The sequence below is a fragment of the Peromyscus leucopus genome, chromosome 5, assembly GCF_004664715.2.
Source record: "Peromyscus leucopus breed LL Stock chromosome 5, UCI_PerLeu_2.1, whole genome shotgun sequence".
In the NCBI taxonomy this organism is placed as follows: Eukaryota; Metazoa; Chordata; class Mammalia; order Rodentia; family Cricetidae; genus Peromyscus; species Peromyscus leucopus.
The window spans coordinates 139506082-139520976 of record NC_051067.1 but is presented as its reverse complement, the minus strand read 5'-3'; the positions used below and the strand labels follow the sequence as shown (position 1 = coordinate 139520976).

Genomic DNA, 14895 nt, shown 5'->3' with positions numbered 1-14895 from the left:
TGCATAATCCAGCAGTTTTTACTTTGGTTGATATGAGAACTTTGTAGCTTTTCTGTACTTTAGGTTCTGGGTTCAGTCTAACCATTGGGCTAAGTGGTATGCACTTCTTGATGTTCCCCCATGACTTTTTTGCCAAGTTTTTTTTTTTTTTTTTTTTTTTTTTTTTTTTAAATTACTTCTTTACCCAAAAATAACAGTACGGAAAATCTTAAGCCAATCCTTAGCAGGAGCTGAGATTTTACATTTGCCAACCTGTTTTGTTTCTTATTGTTATATTGAAGATTAAAATTAGTTGTATGTGAGACATTCAGATTGTGTTAGTAGAGAAAAACAAGGATACACTGAAAATGTTTGCCGCAAGTTTAATTCATGTCAATATGATGCTGTGTGGAGAATGCTTAGGGAGACTTTGGAGTCAGCCTGCTGTAGTTTGAGTCTTGGCTCTGGCACTTAACTGGTTCTGGGACTCTGAAGAAGTTGTAACTATCTTTGCACGAGTTCTCTGTTTACAGGTGTTGGGTTATAATAGCCCATATTTTGATTATGGAACGACTATGAATATATATATATATATATGATACAAGGATAGTACCACCTGGTGATTGATAACTCCTACTCCTATTACAGTATTTTTAAGAAGATATTTGAGCTGTCCCTGCCTTTGAGGTTTCCCCTTTAACTTGTACATCTAGTTGTGCAGACTTAAGTTGAGGACTATCATAATACCTGTGAAGATCTAGTCTCCTCCTCATACTGCTGCACAGAGTCCAGCTCCTGATAAAGAGAACAGGTTGTCCAAGTGTGTCCTGAGTCTCTGTGATAGTGACACAGAGAAGCACTTGGGAAGGGAGGGAGGAGGGAGGGAGGGAGGGAGGGAGGGAGGGAGGGAGGAAGGAAGCTGCACAAACTCTTGACTAGCAGCAGGAAACTGGTTCAGTCAGTTCTTGGGGAAAGTGAGAGCATTTGTAATTGTTTTGTCATTTTTAAGTTCTAAATGAATTTCCTATTGAAACGAACATTGTTTATAAAAATTAAACACAACTGTATTTAAGAGCTTGCTTAGGGTTTGAGATATGTATAAAAGAGTGGTAGAGCACTTGCTTAAGGCTAGTAGATTACCAGTAAAAATTGAAAATCCCGTCCTCTTCCTGGTCAACCAGTTCATTGCTTTCACAGATTAAACTCCATAAGATACTTGCCTCATATTTGCAAATATGTAACTGAAGTTACATTGTATACTCTGAGTACAGAATATAAGTGGAAAGAAGAAAACAGTTCAGATAACTCTTGTTAGTAAGCTGTATGATGAATAAATATTCACTTGGCCATTTGGCCCTCTTAAAACACCTAAGAACTGTTAATGCTACAGGCCATTACTTTTGAGTTGGTGTAACAGAAGTAAAACGTCTTAAGTTTTTAAATTATGTTATTTTTCCCCAGAATATTCACAGGATCTACAAGGCTAGATGGAAATGCTATTGGTGAGTATAAATATTTATTCTACTCGTAAGCTGTCCTTTTGGCTAAAAAGCTTTAAAGTTAAGATGAAAATGTAAATGTATTTATTTTTTAGTTGATTTTGTCCGTTGGCTCTGTGCTGTGTCTATGGATGAATTGCTTTCTACTACACACCCCAGGATGTTTAGTCTACAAAAAATAGTAGAAATATCATACTATAACATGGGAAGAATACGACTGCAGTGGTCTCGGATTTGGGAAGTGATTGGAGATCATTTTAATAAGGTATTTGAGTAGTTATAGTATTTGTTTATATTTGCAATATTTTTCCTTGTATAAATTTCCCTAATCATAATCTCATTGAATTTTTTTCCCTTCTAAGCAATTGTTTGTTACAGTTTTATAATTAAATTTAGAAAACCTTTCCAGAATCATGCTACAAACTTTTATTACTGGCACTTTGGGTAGGTTGAGGCAGAATGTCTGTGAGTTCAAGGCTAGCTTGGACTACATGTATGGCAAGATCCTGTCGCAAAAAGGAAAAAGAAGGGCTCTTACAGAGGACCCAAGTCCAGTTCCCAGTGTCCACATCTAGCAGCTCACAACCACCTAGAGTTAAAACTCAAGTTTCAGAGGATCTGATGCCCCCTTCTGCTCTTGGACACATACACACATGTACAAATATACACATACAGAGACAACACAAATGCACATTCATATGTAGTTTTTTTTTTTTTTAAGGAAACACAAAACTTTTTGAGTTGCATTCTTTTTAGAAACGATTGCTGAAAATTTTGACAGTTTCATTGAAAATGTTTATTTGCCATTTTTCGCATCCTGGTGCCTTTGTGAAGAACCTAGGATTCATCTTCTTATGCTGATTGTTTTGTGCCTTTTTTCTAAGGCAATAATGAGAAATGACAGTTTCACCTCTAACATCTGCATCTTGGTCCTGTTGCTGCCCTCACAGGTCGGTTGCAATCCTAATGAAGATGTAGCCATATTTGCAGTGGACTCCCTGAGGCAGTTGTCAATGAAGTTTTTAGAGAAAGGGGAACTTGCCAATTTCAGATTCCAAAAGGATTTCTTAAGGCCTTTTGAACATATAATGAAACGAAACAGGTAATAAAGTTTTTTTAGTTGAATAATATCAGTAATATCTTATTATGTCCTAGGCCAAGAAAAAGAAATGGGTTGAATTTTATGTGGATACATATTTAAGCAATTACATTACTATTTTAGGTCTCCAACAATTCGAGATATGGTTGTACGGTGTATAGCACAGATGGTCAATTCTCAGGCTGCAAATATTCGCTCAGGATGGAAGAATATTTTCTCAGTATTCCATCTAGCTGCATCAGACCAAGATGAAAGCATAGTGGAACTTGCATTTCAGACAACAGGGCACATTGTCAGTAAGTATTCCTTAACTGTGTTGAGTGCAGAGAGAAAAGCTGAATGTGTTCAGTTGATTTGTAGTGCTGGGGGTTGAACTCAAGGCCTGGGGCTTGCTAGGCCAAATACACTAACAGTGAGCTTATCTCCAGCAGCGGGGGGTGTGGGGCAAAGCATTTGATTTTTTTTTTTTTTTTTTTTTAAGATTTATTTATCATGTATACAGTGTTCTGCCTGCATATATATCTGCAGGCCAGAAGAGGGCACCAGATCCCATTACAGATGCTTGTGAGCCACCCTGTGGTTGCTGGGAATTGAACTCAGGACCTTTGGAAGAGCAGCCAGTGCTCTTAACCTCTAAGCCATCTCTCCAGCCCCAAATCTTTTTTTTTTTTTTCTCCGACACAGGGTTTCTCTGTATAGCCATGGCTGGACTGGAACTCACTCTGTAGACCAGGCTGGCCCTTGAACTCACAGAGATCCACCTGCCTCTGCCTCCCGAGTGCTGGGATTAAAGGTGTGTGCCGCCACCGCCATGGTTGTATTTTTTAGTGTTCTTGACCACTGTACCATCTCTTTGCCTGTGAGGGAGATTGAAGTCTTCAGGATGGAAGTTAATCTAGTGTAATGACTAATGTTTGCTGTACAAGCATGGTGACTGGAGTTCGGGTGGCCGTCACAGCCGGGCACATCTGTAAACCCAGGTTGCGTTTATGTGGGGTGGGACTGTCTTGGTTATCATTTAGTGAGTGCTTGCCTAACTATTAAGCATTTTACTTAAGTATTTCAAGTAATAAAATGTCTATGTAGGCATCCAGAGGGTAGTTAATTCTGTCCTATCTATCCAATCAAAGTTGAAGTACACCTGTGACTTTATTATGTGGTGTTTATGTTGTGAACCAAATAGACACATCTCACTTGCCTCACTACTAAGGACAGGCTAGTTGTCAAGACAACTCAGACCCATTTTTCTTAGATGTCACCATCCTTGACAACCTGTCAGAAGTATGTACTACATTAGAGGTTAATATATTTTGGATACAATTAAAATAATTTAAATGGGTAGTTATTTCTGTTTATTTTTCTCTGTTTTAGCTCTTGTATTTGAAAAGCACTTTCCAGCGACTATTGATTCTTTCCAGGATGCAGTGAAATGTTTATCTGAATTCGCATGTAATGCAGCTTTCCCAGACACAAGTATGGAAGCAATTCGACTTATTCGCCACTGTGCAAAATACGTGTCTGATAGACCTCAGGTATAGCATCATTTAGTAAACAAAATCTTGCTGAGTATTGAGTATAATCTAAATCTATATTTGTTTGGAAACTTTGGGGTATAGGAATCATTTATTTTGAGCCCAAAATTAGTCTGAACTTGATTCTGAGTTAAGATGGCCAGTGACTATACTAGCCATTACTATAGCTGTCAGATGTTCCAAGTAAATATATTTATTCATTTAAATTTTGTAACACCAAGTGGGGCAGTAGTGTTACAACTTTATATAGATAAGGAGAGCACTACGAGAAATCTGAGTTGTGTCCATAGCGGCTTTGAGTCTGGCCTGTCTCTGAGCATCCGCCCTGTCACCTGTCCACCTGGACTTTGCAGCACTGAAGGAATAGTAAAAGGCTGAATTGACAACCTTGCTGGTCTTACATTGCATATCTGAAGCTATCGTGTGCATACGTGGGGAGGGACGTATGTGCACATGTGTATAAGTAGGTTTCTGTGGAGGCTGGAAGCATCTGATGCCCCTAGAGCTGGAGGTAACAGGCTGTTGTGGACCACCTCACAGGGGTGCTGGGAACCAACTCAGTGCTCTTAACTGCTCAGCCATCTTTAGCCCTGTAAAGCCAACTTCTTTAAAAAAAAGTCCAGTCGAAGGCTCTTCACAGACATTTGTAAGTCATAAGCTTTTTGTAAATTATTATGTATTAAACGTCTCACTTTTGATTGGTAAAGCACTGGTGTTCTTCCTGAGAAATATTAAACTGACTGTGTAAGAGTATTTTTCTTGGCCTTATGATCCCACCTTTCCTCTTGAAGGCGTTCAAGGAGTACACAAGTGACGACATGAATGTGGCGCCTGAAGACAGGGTGTGGGTGAGAGGATGGTTCCCGATTCTCTTTGAGTTGTCGTGTATCATCAATAGATGCAAACTAGATGTAAGAACCAGGTAACAGTCCAGATTTGAAATTTAAGTTTGGAAGGATTTGTTTTTATTCTAATTCACTTTTATTATGGATACACACAAGTTTATAGTTGCCACAAAATTGTTTTGTTTTGTTTTGTTTTACCAAATATATGAAGAATTAGGGAGGGAGGGAGAGAGGGAGAGAGACAGACAGACAGACAGAGACAGGGAGAGAGGGAGGGAGGGAGGGAGGGAGGGAGGGGGAGGATGGAGCAAGCAACAGCCAGGTGGTGGTGGCGCACACCTTTAATCCCAGCACTCAGGAGGCAGAGGCAGGCAGATGTCTGTGAGTTCAAGGACAGTCTGGTCTACAGAGCAAGTTCCACGACAGCCAGAGATACATAGAGAAACCCTGTCTTGAAAAAAACAAAAAAAGGAGGATATATATCCAAGAGATAGGCACATTTTAGACTACATTATTATGATTACTAGATATATTAGTGTAAAATGAAATATATTACTTAAATCCTTCTTTTAGTCTGTTTTTAACTTAAGTGTTTAATGCTGTAAATATTTTTTTTCACTTGTTTCAATTCAGAAACTGGAATTAATGACAAAATTTCTTCCTGGTAAATGGTAGAAGCATTTTTAAAAATTAATTAGCTTTTTTTGTTGTTTGTTTTTAAGACAAAGTGTCATGTAGCTCAGGCTGGTCACTCCCTCCCAAGTGCTTATGCTTACAGAAGCCGCACTGTAAAAGAATTTGTAATGAATAGTCTTGAATTTTAACAAGTTGCTAAAGAAGTCCTCCGCCAAACAGTCCATCATGTGAAAGTATAAAGTAAAATGTGTTTTATGAGAAACCTCTATGGTCTGAGTCCTACTTTTTAGATTATAATCTTATTTCATCAGAATTTCTGTTCTAATAAATACAGCTATAAAAGTGAAACGTTCTTCAGGCTCTAATTCCCAGTTTAATTTTGATGGGTATAGTTTTAACGTAGGGGAGGAAGAGAGTCACTTCGGTCTCTACCCTTGTTCATACCGTGCATTGGGTGCTGCAGGCTGCTGTGAACTTGCTGAGGGACTGGACATTAGCACGCTTATCTTACATATCCACATAGCATGTTTTTTTGAGAACCTACTACATGTGCTAGACCTGAAGAACACAGCAGCATATGACCTAGGCTCTGTACCAGTCCTTAGGAAATTTTCAGAGACATTTTTGTTTTAACTGACCATTTTAACACTTCTAGAAATAAAATTACCAGACAGAAGTTACATATAGGGAAAAGATAAATAAAACTTTAATTCACTAAAGTAGTATTTCAAGAAAGATAATAAATCAAAAAGGCAGTTTTTGAATATCAGTTTCAGTGCTTAAAAGCTTGTCATTGTGATCTTTGGGTGGTTTATTTGTTCATCACTTATTGACTTGCTTGAGTTCTTAGCACTGCCTAGAATATAGCAAGAACCAAGAGATGTGCAGGCCACTTCCCTCATGGAGACTAGACCTCAGTGGATTGGTTAGTCGAGCTTTTGTATGGATACATCATGTGAACAGAGTTGTAAGTGGTAGCTGAAAATCCCCATAATCCTTTGAAAAGGGTTTTTCTACCGTCATTTTTTTTTTCTTCTTAGACTGCTGTGAGTCCTTCCTTCCTTTCCCATAGCTCTGCAAAATCTGTCTTAGTCAGTGTTCTACTGAGCATGCTGACCATGGCACCTCTTATGAGGAAAGCATTTAACTGGGTCTGGCTTACTGCTCAGAGGTCTAGTCCATATCTGTCGGCATGGCAGGAAGCATGGCAGCGTGCAGGCAGACGTGGTGCTGGAGAGACAGCTGAGAATTTTTCATCTAGATCAGCAGACAGCAGGAAGAGAGAGACACTGGGTCTTGTTTGAGTATTTGAAACCCCAAAAGCCCATCTCTCGTGACACGCTTCTTCCAATAAGGGACACCTCTCCTAATCCCTATCAAGTAGCTCCTCTCCCTAATGTCCAAGCATTCAAATCTGTGAGCCTATGGGGGCCATTCCTATTCAAACCACTGCAGATCCATGTACAGTTTTTAACAGCTGCACTGGTATGAGTGGGGAACAGAAAAATAAACAAACTTAAGGGCAGAGAGCCTTTGGAGCTCTTTTCTAGATGATGTGTGTCCTAAAGGAACCTGTTATTTTACAACTTCAATTACTTTATATTCAATGTACATTAACAACCAGTATTAACTTTCCTTTTCTAGTAGCTTTGTAAACCTTTAAAACTTCTTAGAAAGTTTTGCTTCTTTACAGCTTTCCTAATTGTGTTCTGTTATTTAGGGGCTTAACAGTTATGTTTGAAATAATGAAAACATATGGCCACACTTATGAGAAACACTGGTGGCAGGACTTATTTAGGATTGTTTTCAGAATCTTTGACAATATGAAATTGCCGGAACAGCAAACAGAGGTAAGAGAAGAACAGTTTTTTAGCATACAGTTGTACCATTCTTAGGTTTTCACTCAGTACATTTTAGTGTTTGAAACTAAACACACTGAACATAAAAGAATTCCTAGCATGTTTCTTCAGCACATGAGAAATAAGATTGTTTTCTTTCGTTAGCAAGGACACTGTTTGGAAGTAGGATTGAAGTAATGATTTAACTTGTATTTTCATTGCTTGTATTAAACTATCAGCTTCTCTTCCATATTTTGTTGTAGTCATAACTAAGAAACACCAGTAACTTTCATTAATATTGGATGCTGAATTCTTGTTCAGTAAAGAATACAGAGTAAAATTAGCTCGATTTATTTTATTGTAAACCACTTACAGAGTGTGTATTTCAGGCTCTGTGGCTAGAGAGCCTCATTTTCCCTCTCTGTCCTGTATAGCAATATTAATTGGAGACTTTTGTAATCATCTTTAATGTAATTTAGGAGAGGAGATTTGAGACAGGGATTGTGGTTGATGGACAGCATGACCTTCACTTTATGATCCCCTTCCCCCCCAGAAAGCCGAATGGATGACAACAACTTGCAATCATGCCCTTTATGCGATATGTGATGTATTCACCCAGTATTTAGAAGTTCTTAGTGATGTGCTTTTGGATGATATTTTTGCCCAGCTATACTGGTGTGTGCAACAAGGTAGGTCTGTACCAGCTATGTTAACACCAAGTGTGACATGTGACACTGGAGATATGTAAATGAATTGCTCTTTTCTCTTCTAGACAATGAGCAGTTAGCACGCTCTGGTACAAACTGCTTAGAAAATGTGGTTATTCTGAATGGTGAAAAGTTTACTCTAGAAATCTGGGATAAAACCTGTAACTGCACCCTGGATATCTTCAAAACCACAATTCCTCATGCGTAAGATTTTATACAGGTCTACTTTATATTTCTATATTGATTGGGTTTAAAAGTGAGCAGTGAGTCAACTGTAAAAACTGCATGGAGTAAGTCATTTGTGAAACAAAATCTTCAGTGGCTTTTCCAGAGTTTGGGCCATAATATGATGACAACCGACCGGTGTTACAAGATTTTATTTGAATGTATCATACCAGGTGATAGTTTGATTTCAAGGAAGAGAGCCTTCCTTAACATATATTTCAGTTACAATAGATTGATTAATCTAAAGAAAACCTGTTTGTCAATTCTCCACTGTACACTAAATTGTCATCTTTCTGTAAGGAGTGAGTTTTGAGTAGTTTTTAATTAGTAAAGAAACCAAGATACATTAACACCTGTAGTATTCATAGGATAGATTAGAACTCATGCCCGGCACAGCCCAGGGCTCGCTCTGATTGTATATAGCTTTACTCACTGTCTGAAAAGTTGGAGTATGCAGATCAACTCTTCCTGGGAACATGAAGTACACCCAGTGCTGATAGAAAGCCATATGAAAATGATCAGCTGTTCCACACTTTTAACTTTATATCCTGTTTTGTAACATGAATTAAATCTGGTTTATGGTCTTGAAATACTCTTATAATAGTAAAAACATAAATAGGAAGTAAAACACAAATACACTAGAAAAATGGTCTGCACTGAAAGGTGCACAGTGATTTCTTTGACCCACTTCCAGTTACATTTTCACACTTAGCTGGAGCAGGGTGAGCAGCTGACAACTGAGACGTGTCTGTCGGTGTATGCGTGCCTGTGTCAGAGATAGTCCGGAGCCTTACCTGCAGCGTTCCCGCTCCCTCCACCTGCCATGAGCTGTTTATATACATCTACTGCTGCGCACGATTTTTAATTGGACCTGCATGTGTTTTAGTTTGTTAAGTACACACTCATGGCCGTGTGTGTGTGTGTGTGTGTGTGTGTGTGTGTGTGTGTGTGTGTGTGTGTGTGTGTGTGTCTTAATGGAAAGGATCTATTGCCAACTTCTCTTTATTAAAGTGAAATCATTTATTGGCCTCTGTCTGGATTCTAGAGCTTATGCTTTTCAGAAAAGAGAATTTGATCTTTAATCATATTTCTTCTGCAAGCTCCTAATTCAGAGGTGGCAAGTTAACTTCTCTTTGGGACCTAATTGACTTAAATTTTCTATCTTTAAAAAAATAGAATCTAAAGAGTTTTATGAATTTTCATTTTTTGTAAGTTATAATTCTTTGAGGTTTTTTGAAAAGTGTCAGACTTTTAAAGCAAGCTTGCTTTGGGGTGCTTTTTAAAACATTAAGTAAGTTTAAAATCCATGGTACTTCAGGAAGTGTATTTTACTATAAAACTATTATCCTTATTATATTGAGTGCTGCCGAACTATTTTCCAGAAGTATATCTTTTAAAATTTTTACTAAATGGATTTCAGAAAATTGCATTCATCAGTAGTCAGATTAATTTTTTTTTTCACTTTTTTAATGCCCATTTTAATATGCTGCATGTGGCATAACGCTTTCCTGTGGCCCCAGTGACTGGTTTTTGTTTTGGTATCTTAAAGGCTCCTGACATGGCGTCCTGCTTCTGGAGAGACTGCTCCCCCTTCTCCATCACCTGTGAGTGAAAAGCAATTGGTGAGTAAGTAAAGCCTGTGTGAAGTTGTCCATGGCAAGTTATCTCACTGTGGGCCACACTGCGTGTGTCACCGTCCCGGTTTGTTCCCCTTGCTATGACACAGCACCTAATTCTCGGGAGTCTGGAAGTAACTGCAGCTGCAAAGTGAGCAGTTGGTACCGTGAGGGAAGCTGTCCTCTTCTGCCACACTGGCACCTTTACTGTCCCGTCCTTCCATGGCAGAAGGCAGAGGGGCGGCAAGAGCCTCTTAATGCTCTTCATCCCGTCTATACTGAGGCACCACTCTGTCCAGAGGGCACTGCCCTCTTGTCAAATGACCTCTTACTATTGTGCATAGAGGATTAAGTTTGAGCATGAATTTTGTTTCCGAATTTCACACATACACTAATGATTGGCACATAAGATTAAAAGATGGTGTCTGTTTCTTGTGTTGAAATCCTCAAATTAAAATTCCTGATATAATAACAGTTTTATATTCTGTTAAGTACCACGAAGAAGATACTTAAAATTACTGTTTTATATACAAAATAGGATGATTTCAAGGATTATGAATGCAGATAGCAGATTATATAGAGATTTTCTACATTAATTAGAGATATTATTAAATCTTGTTTTAACGGTTTACTTTGATATAATTTCACCATTCAGAAAATAATTGAGGAATTCCAACATGCCCTTCAGGACTTGGGCCTGGCTTCTCGTGACCCCAAACTTCTATTTAGGCACCTTCATACAGACCTTTCTGTCCTTGGTTCCTTGGGCAACAGAAGATAGTTCACTAGCTACTCCCACAAAGGAAATTCTGATGAACCACATGAAATTTCCCTCCACTTGAACCCCTGTGAGTTGGGTTAGAGCTAGAGAACACATGTGGTTAGTGCTGACTGGTTTTGCATGCAGTGTAGCATCCAATTCTTATCGTGCCACATGGATGGGGTGAACTCAGACCTGAACTCACAAAGGATCAGTTTTTTTATTTTTGCTTTTTCTTTTTTTTTTTTTTTTTTTTTTTTTTGGAGGTTTTGTTTTGTTTCATTTTGTTTTTGAGGCAGGATTTCTTTATGCAGCTTTGGCTGTCCCGGAACTCACTCTGTAGACCAGGCTGGCTTTGAACTCATAGAGATCTGCCTGCTTCTGCTTCCAAGTGCTGGGATCAGAGGCATGTGCCACCACCACCTGGCCTGGGTTTAGGTTTTTCAAGATAAATTTCACTTTCTGCAGTCCAGGCTGGCCTCAAATTTGAGGCATTGCCCCTGTATGAACCCTCAGCCATTGTCTTAAAGATGTTCAACTTTTACCTATGTCTAGATAATTTAAACTGCAGGATATTTCATGGATAATTTTTAAAAACTAGTATGATAGAAAATATGTGCCTCCTTGTAATGTGCTTAACAATGAATTTATTTTTTTAGGATACGATATCGCAGAAATCTGTAGACATACACGATTCTGTTCAACCAAGGTCTTCTGATAACAGACAGCAGGCACCACTGGTTTCTGTTCCTACTGTGAATGAAGAAGTTAGCAAAGGGAAATCGACAGCAAGTGAGTTATTTCTCTAAATAAAAACAAACTGTACTTTATGTAGGTAAGAGTCATTTTTTGATACACTTTTTTGGGGAGAGGAGGGTTCAAGGCAGGGTATTTCTGTATAATAGCTCTGGCTGTCCTGGGACTCCGTCTGTAGACCAGGCTGACCTCGAACTCACAGAGATCGCCTGCTTCTGCTTCTCAGTGCTGGGATTAAAGGCGTGTGATGCCACCACCTAGTTGTTACTCTTCTTAATAAGCATATGCCATAGTTGGTTTTGAAATAACTATTTATTTTATTTATTTAAATAATAAATAAAAGACAGATGTTCTCTTTTAAGGACTTCATTAACATCTGCAGTGTCAGTTTTGATCACAGTGCCTTTGGCTGGTGTTTGCGTTGGCTGCACGGGTCTTCCTTCTCAATCCCTCTGCATTCCAGCCCCGTTTTCTGTCTGGAAAGGTAGAAAGCTGCATGTCTTCCTCTGCCTGTCTGCCTGGGAACGTAGTAAAGGACCCTAACGCAGGAGCTCCCCGCTCAGATGGTCAGGCTCTCTACGCTGCTGCCTGCCCCAGGTCTCCATGGACCACCTTCAGAGTTTACATCGCCTTTGCCCAAAAAGGGACACTCTCTCGTTTGACACAGTTCAGTGTTGTTTGCTGAAAGCAAATAACACATAGGAAAGACTACTTCTCTTTAGAAAAGAATGTGGCTTTAAGCACTTTTTATAACACTTGAGTCTGTGACCAACAAGATGGCTTAGCGGGTAAAGGCACTTGCCACCAGGTCCGATGCCCTGCGTTGGTCCATGGGAACTCTGTGGTAGAAGGAAAGAACTATGTCCTCAAGGTTGCCCTCTGGCCTCCACCTGCCAACACACACATGTATGTGCATGCACAATAAACACAAAATAAGTAAATGTAATAAAAAATTGAATTGAGACTATATTCATAGAACAATGATTATTTGCAAATAAACAACTGAGTTGCATTTAGTACATTCCGAATGTTGTACAAATGCCACCTATGACTAAACAAACATTTTCATCACCACCGAAATAAAATCCCGGCCATTGAGTAGCCACTCCTTACTCTCCCTTATCTGTTCTCCTGGCAACCACCATTCTGCTTTCTGTGTCTGGGTCTAGGCTCTTCTGTGGACTTTTTGTGTTGTTTCTTTTTCCTTTTTGGTTTTTGGGCAGGTTTTCTCTGTGTAGTTTTGGTGCTTGTCCTGGATCTCACTCTGTAGCCCAGGCTGGCCTTGAACTCACAGAGATCCGCCTGGTTCTGCCTCCCGAGTGAGTGCTGGGATAAAAGGTGTGCGCCACCACCGCCCAGCTTCTGTGAGTTTTACATGAATGGAATCATAGAATATGTGATCCTGAGATTTATCGTAGTATGAATCAGTAACTTCTTTTTATTACTGAGTTAGCAATCTTTCGTATGTGTGTACATATTTTGTTTCCCCGCTCAGCTGCTGAGAGACATGGAGTTTGTGCAGTCTCAGCACCTGTTCTCAGGTCTTCTGTGAGTGTACCTAGAAATAGAATTACTGGGCTGTATGCTGATTCTTTGTAACGTCTAAGGAACCGGGAAGCTATTGATGGTAGTAATGCCATTTTACATTCCTACTAAGAGTCACCGTGGACCTCATCTGCCAAACTCTGTTACTTAAGGATATCTGGGTACCACTCAGAGCTCTCCCTCATCCTGATGAAACCATTTTCCTTAAACACCTGCTGCTGCTAAGCCCCTTCAGGTGCTACCAAGAGGCTCTGGTCTGGGGTGTTTGGGCTAAGGAAGTGAAGGGGTGAGAGTGCATGGTGGCGGCTGTCGTTGTGATAGGGATGATGAGAGAGACCGTGGGACGGGTGGGGTTCTTGTTTTTAACTCGTCTTCAACCATAACAACCAAATACTACATAGAACAACATTTCTAGAAAAATATCTGGACAGGAAACTTTCAAATGTCTCAGTAAATACATTTAACTTGCAAAAATTGGTGTCAGAAAAAGAATTTTATAGTAGATGCTTTTTATATTAGAAAGAAACTAAGGAGTTGTCAATCAGCAACTGCTGGAACTATTGCCCAAGATGGATTAATAAGTGAGTCTCCTTGGGCATCTGTTGCCCATCAAGAGAGGACTGAGATGTGGCCCTGCTGTCTGGCCCTTCCCTCCCCCACCTGGCCCACACCAGTGCTGCCCAGTGCTCACAGCACCTGGCCGCATCCTCTCAGCTTCAGCTTCTGCAGCTGCCTAACTGCCCGTCGGTCGTTGAACGATGGAGCACACTCCTGTAATGCCACCCTGGCTGACCGGTAGACTGAGGAGTGAAGTTTGTCTTAGCTGGAAGTGGAAGACTATGTGGGGGACACTTCTGAAACGGTTTAGTGGCAGTGTCCTCAACCTACATGGTTATGACTTCCTCACGGGGGGTCAGCTGAAAATAAGCATTGGTTTAATCTACAAACACACGTGGACCAAGATGAACTTGTCGTATAGCTGAACCACAGTATCACATGGTTTGACTGGAATCCTGGCTATCCTGCTTTCTGTTTGGTGTTGATCTGGTTCCTGTTGTTTCCTGATATGGGTTTTCATATTATTTTCAAAGATTAAAATTGGGCATCAGTAAAGGCTGCTTACTTCAATAATAACCTGAATTGAAAGCAACCAATTAGAACACATACACTGTTCAAATCATGTAAGATAATTCCATTTATTTAAACAATTCCTTTCATAAATGTTTCACAGATACAAAGTTAACTTTAGCAAGTGGTACCTATAAACAAAGGCAGGATGTCTTCTTCAGTGTGAGATATGCAGATGACCTTCATACATAGTAATGTTTCCTTAGCGTTATAATGTCATAGAAATTATAAAGGATTCAAAATAATGTTTTGTTTGCATGTGCGTTGGGGGGTTTCCTCACAGAATTCCCAGAACAAAAATTGTTTGCCGCCCTGTTGATTAAATGTGTTGTGCAGCTGGAACTCATCCAGACCATCGACAACATTGTGTTCTTCCCAGCCACAAGTAAAAAGGAGGATGCAGAGAACTTAGCTGCAGCCCAGGTGAGGCACTGAGGGCAGCTTGCTGGAGAGGAGGGAGGCAGCTTCCGGCTCTGGGTCGTAGACGGATAGTCAGGCTAGAGATGTCATTTGGGGGACCTTCTTCATGTAGCTGCCATTCCGAACCCTGAGCCTAGATGATGTCATGAGGTATAAGAATGGCCATGGTCACAATTCCTGGTGACAAGGAGATTGGTAGGGACTCCACAGAAACCACTGAGGTCCGAAGAGAAGCAAGGTCAGGTCAGAGAGGAAGTCAGATAGAGCAAATGTTTAAGCAGGATTGACCCGTGGATGTTGAAGTCAGTCT

General features: G+C 39.9%; 1 protein-coding gene across 1 annotated transcript in view; it reads left to right on the top strand.

The window, feature by feature from the left end:
- Arfgef1 (ADP ribosylation factor guanine nucleotide exchange factor 1) overlaps positions 1-14895 on the top strand; it is a 98214-nt gene that overhangs the window by 76937 nt on the left and 6382 nt on the right. Inside the window, exons 24-35 of the mRNA XM_028864549.2 lie at positions 1441-1481; positions 1574-1743; positions 2429-2580; positions 2701-2873; positions 3949-4109; positions 4901-5031; positions 7311-7440; positions 7982-8117; positions 8201-8339; positions 9910-9982; positions 11396-11528; positions 14449-14588. Of these exons, the coding sequence (XP_028720382.1) occupies positions 1441-1481; positions 1574-1743; positions 2429-2580; positions 2701-2873; positions 3949-4109; positions 4901-5031; positions 7311-7440; positions 7982-8117; positions 8201-8339; positions 9910-9982; positions 11396-11528; positions 14449-14588 (1579 nt within the window). The remainder of the gene's footprint in view (positions 1-1440; positions 1482-1573; positions 1744-2428; positions 2581-2700; positions 2874-3948; positions 4110-4900; positions 5032-7310; positions 7441-7981; positions 8118-8200; positions 8340-9909; positions 9983-11395; positions 11529-14448; positions 14589-14895) is intronic.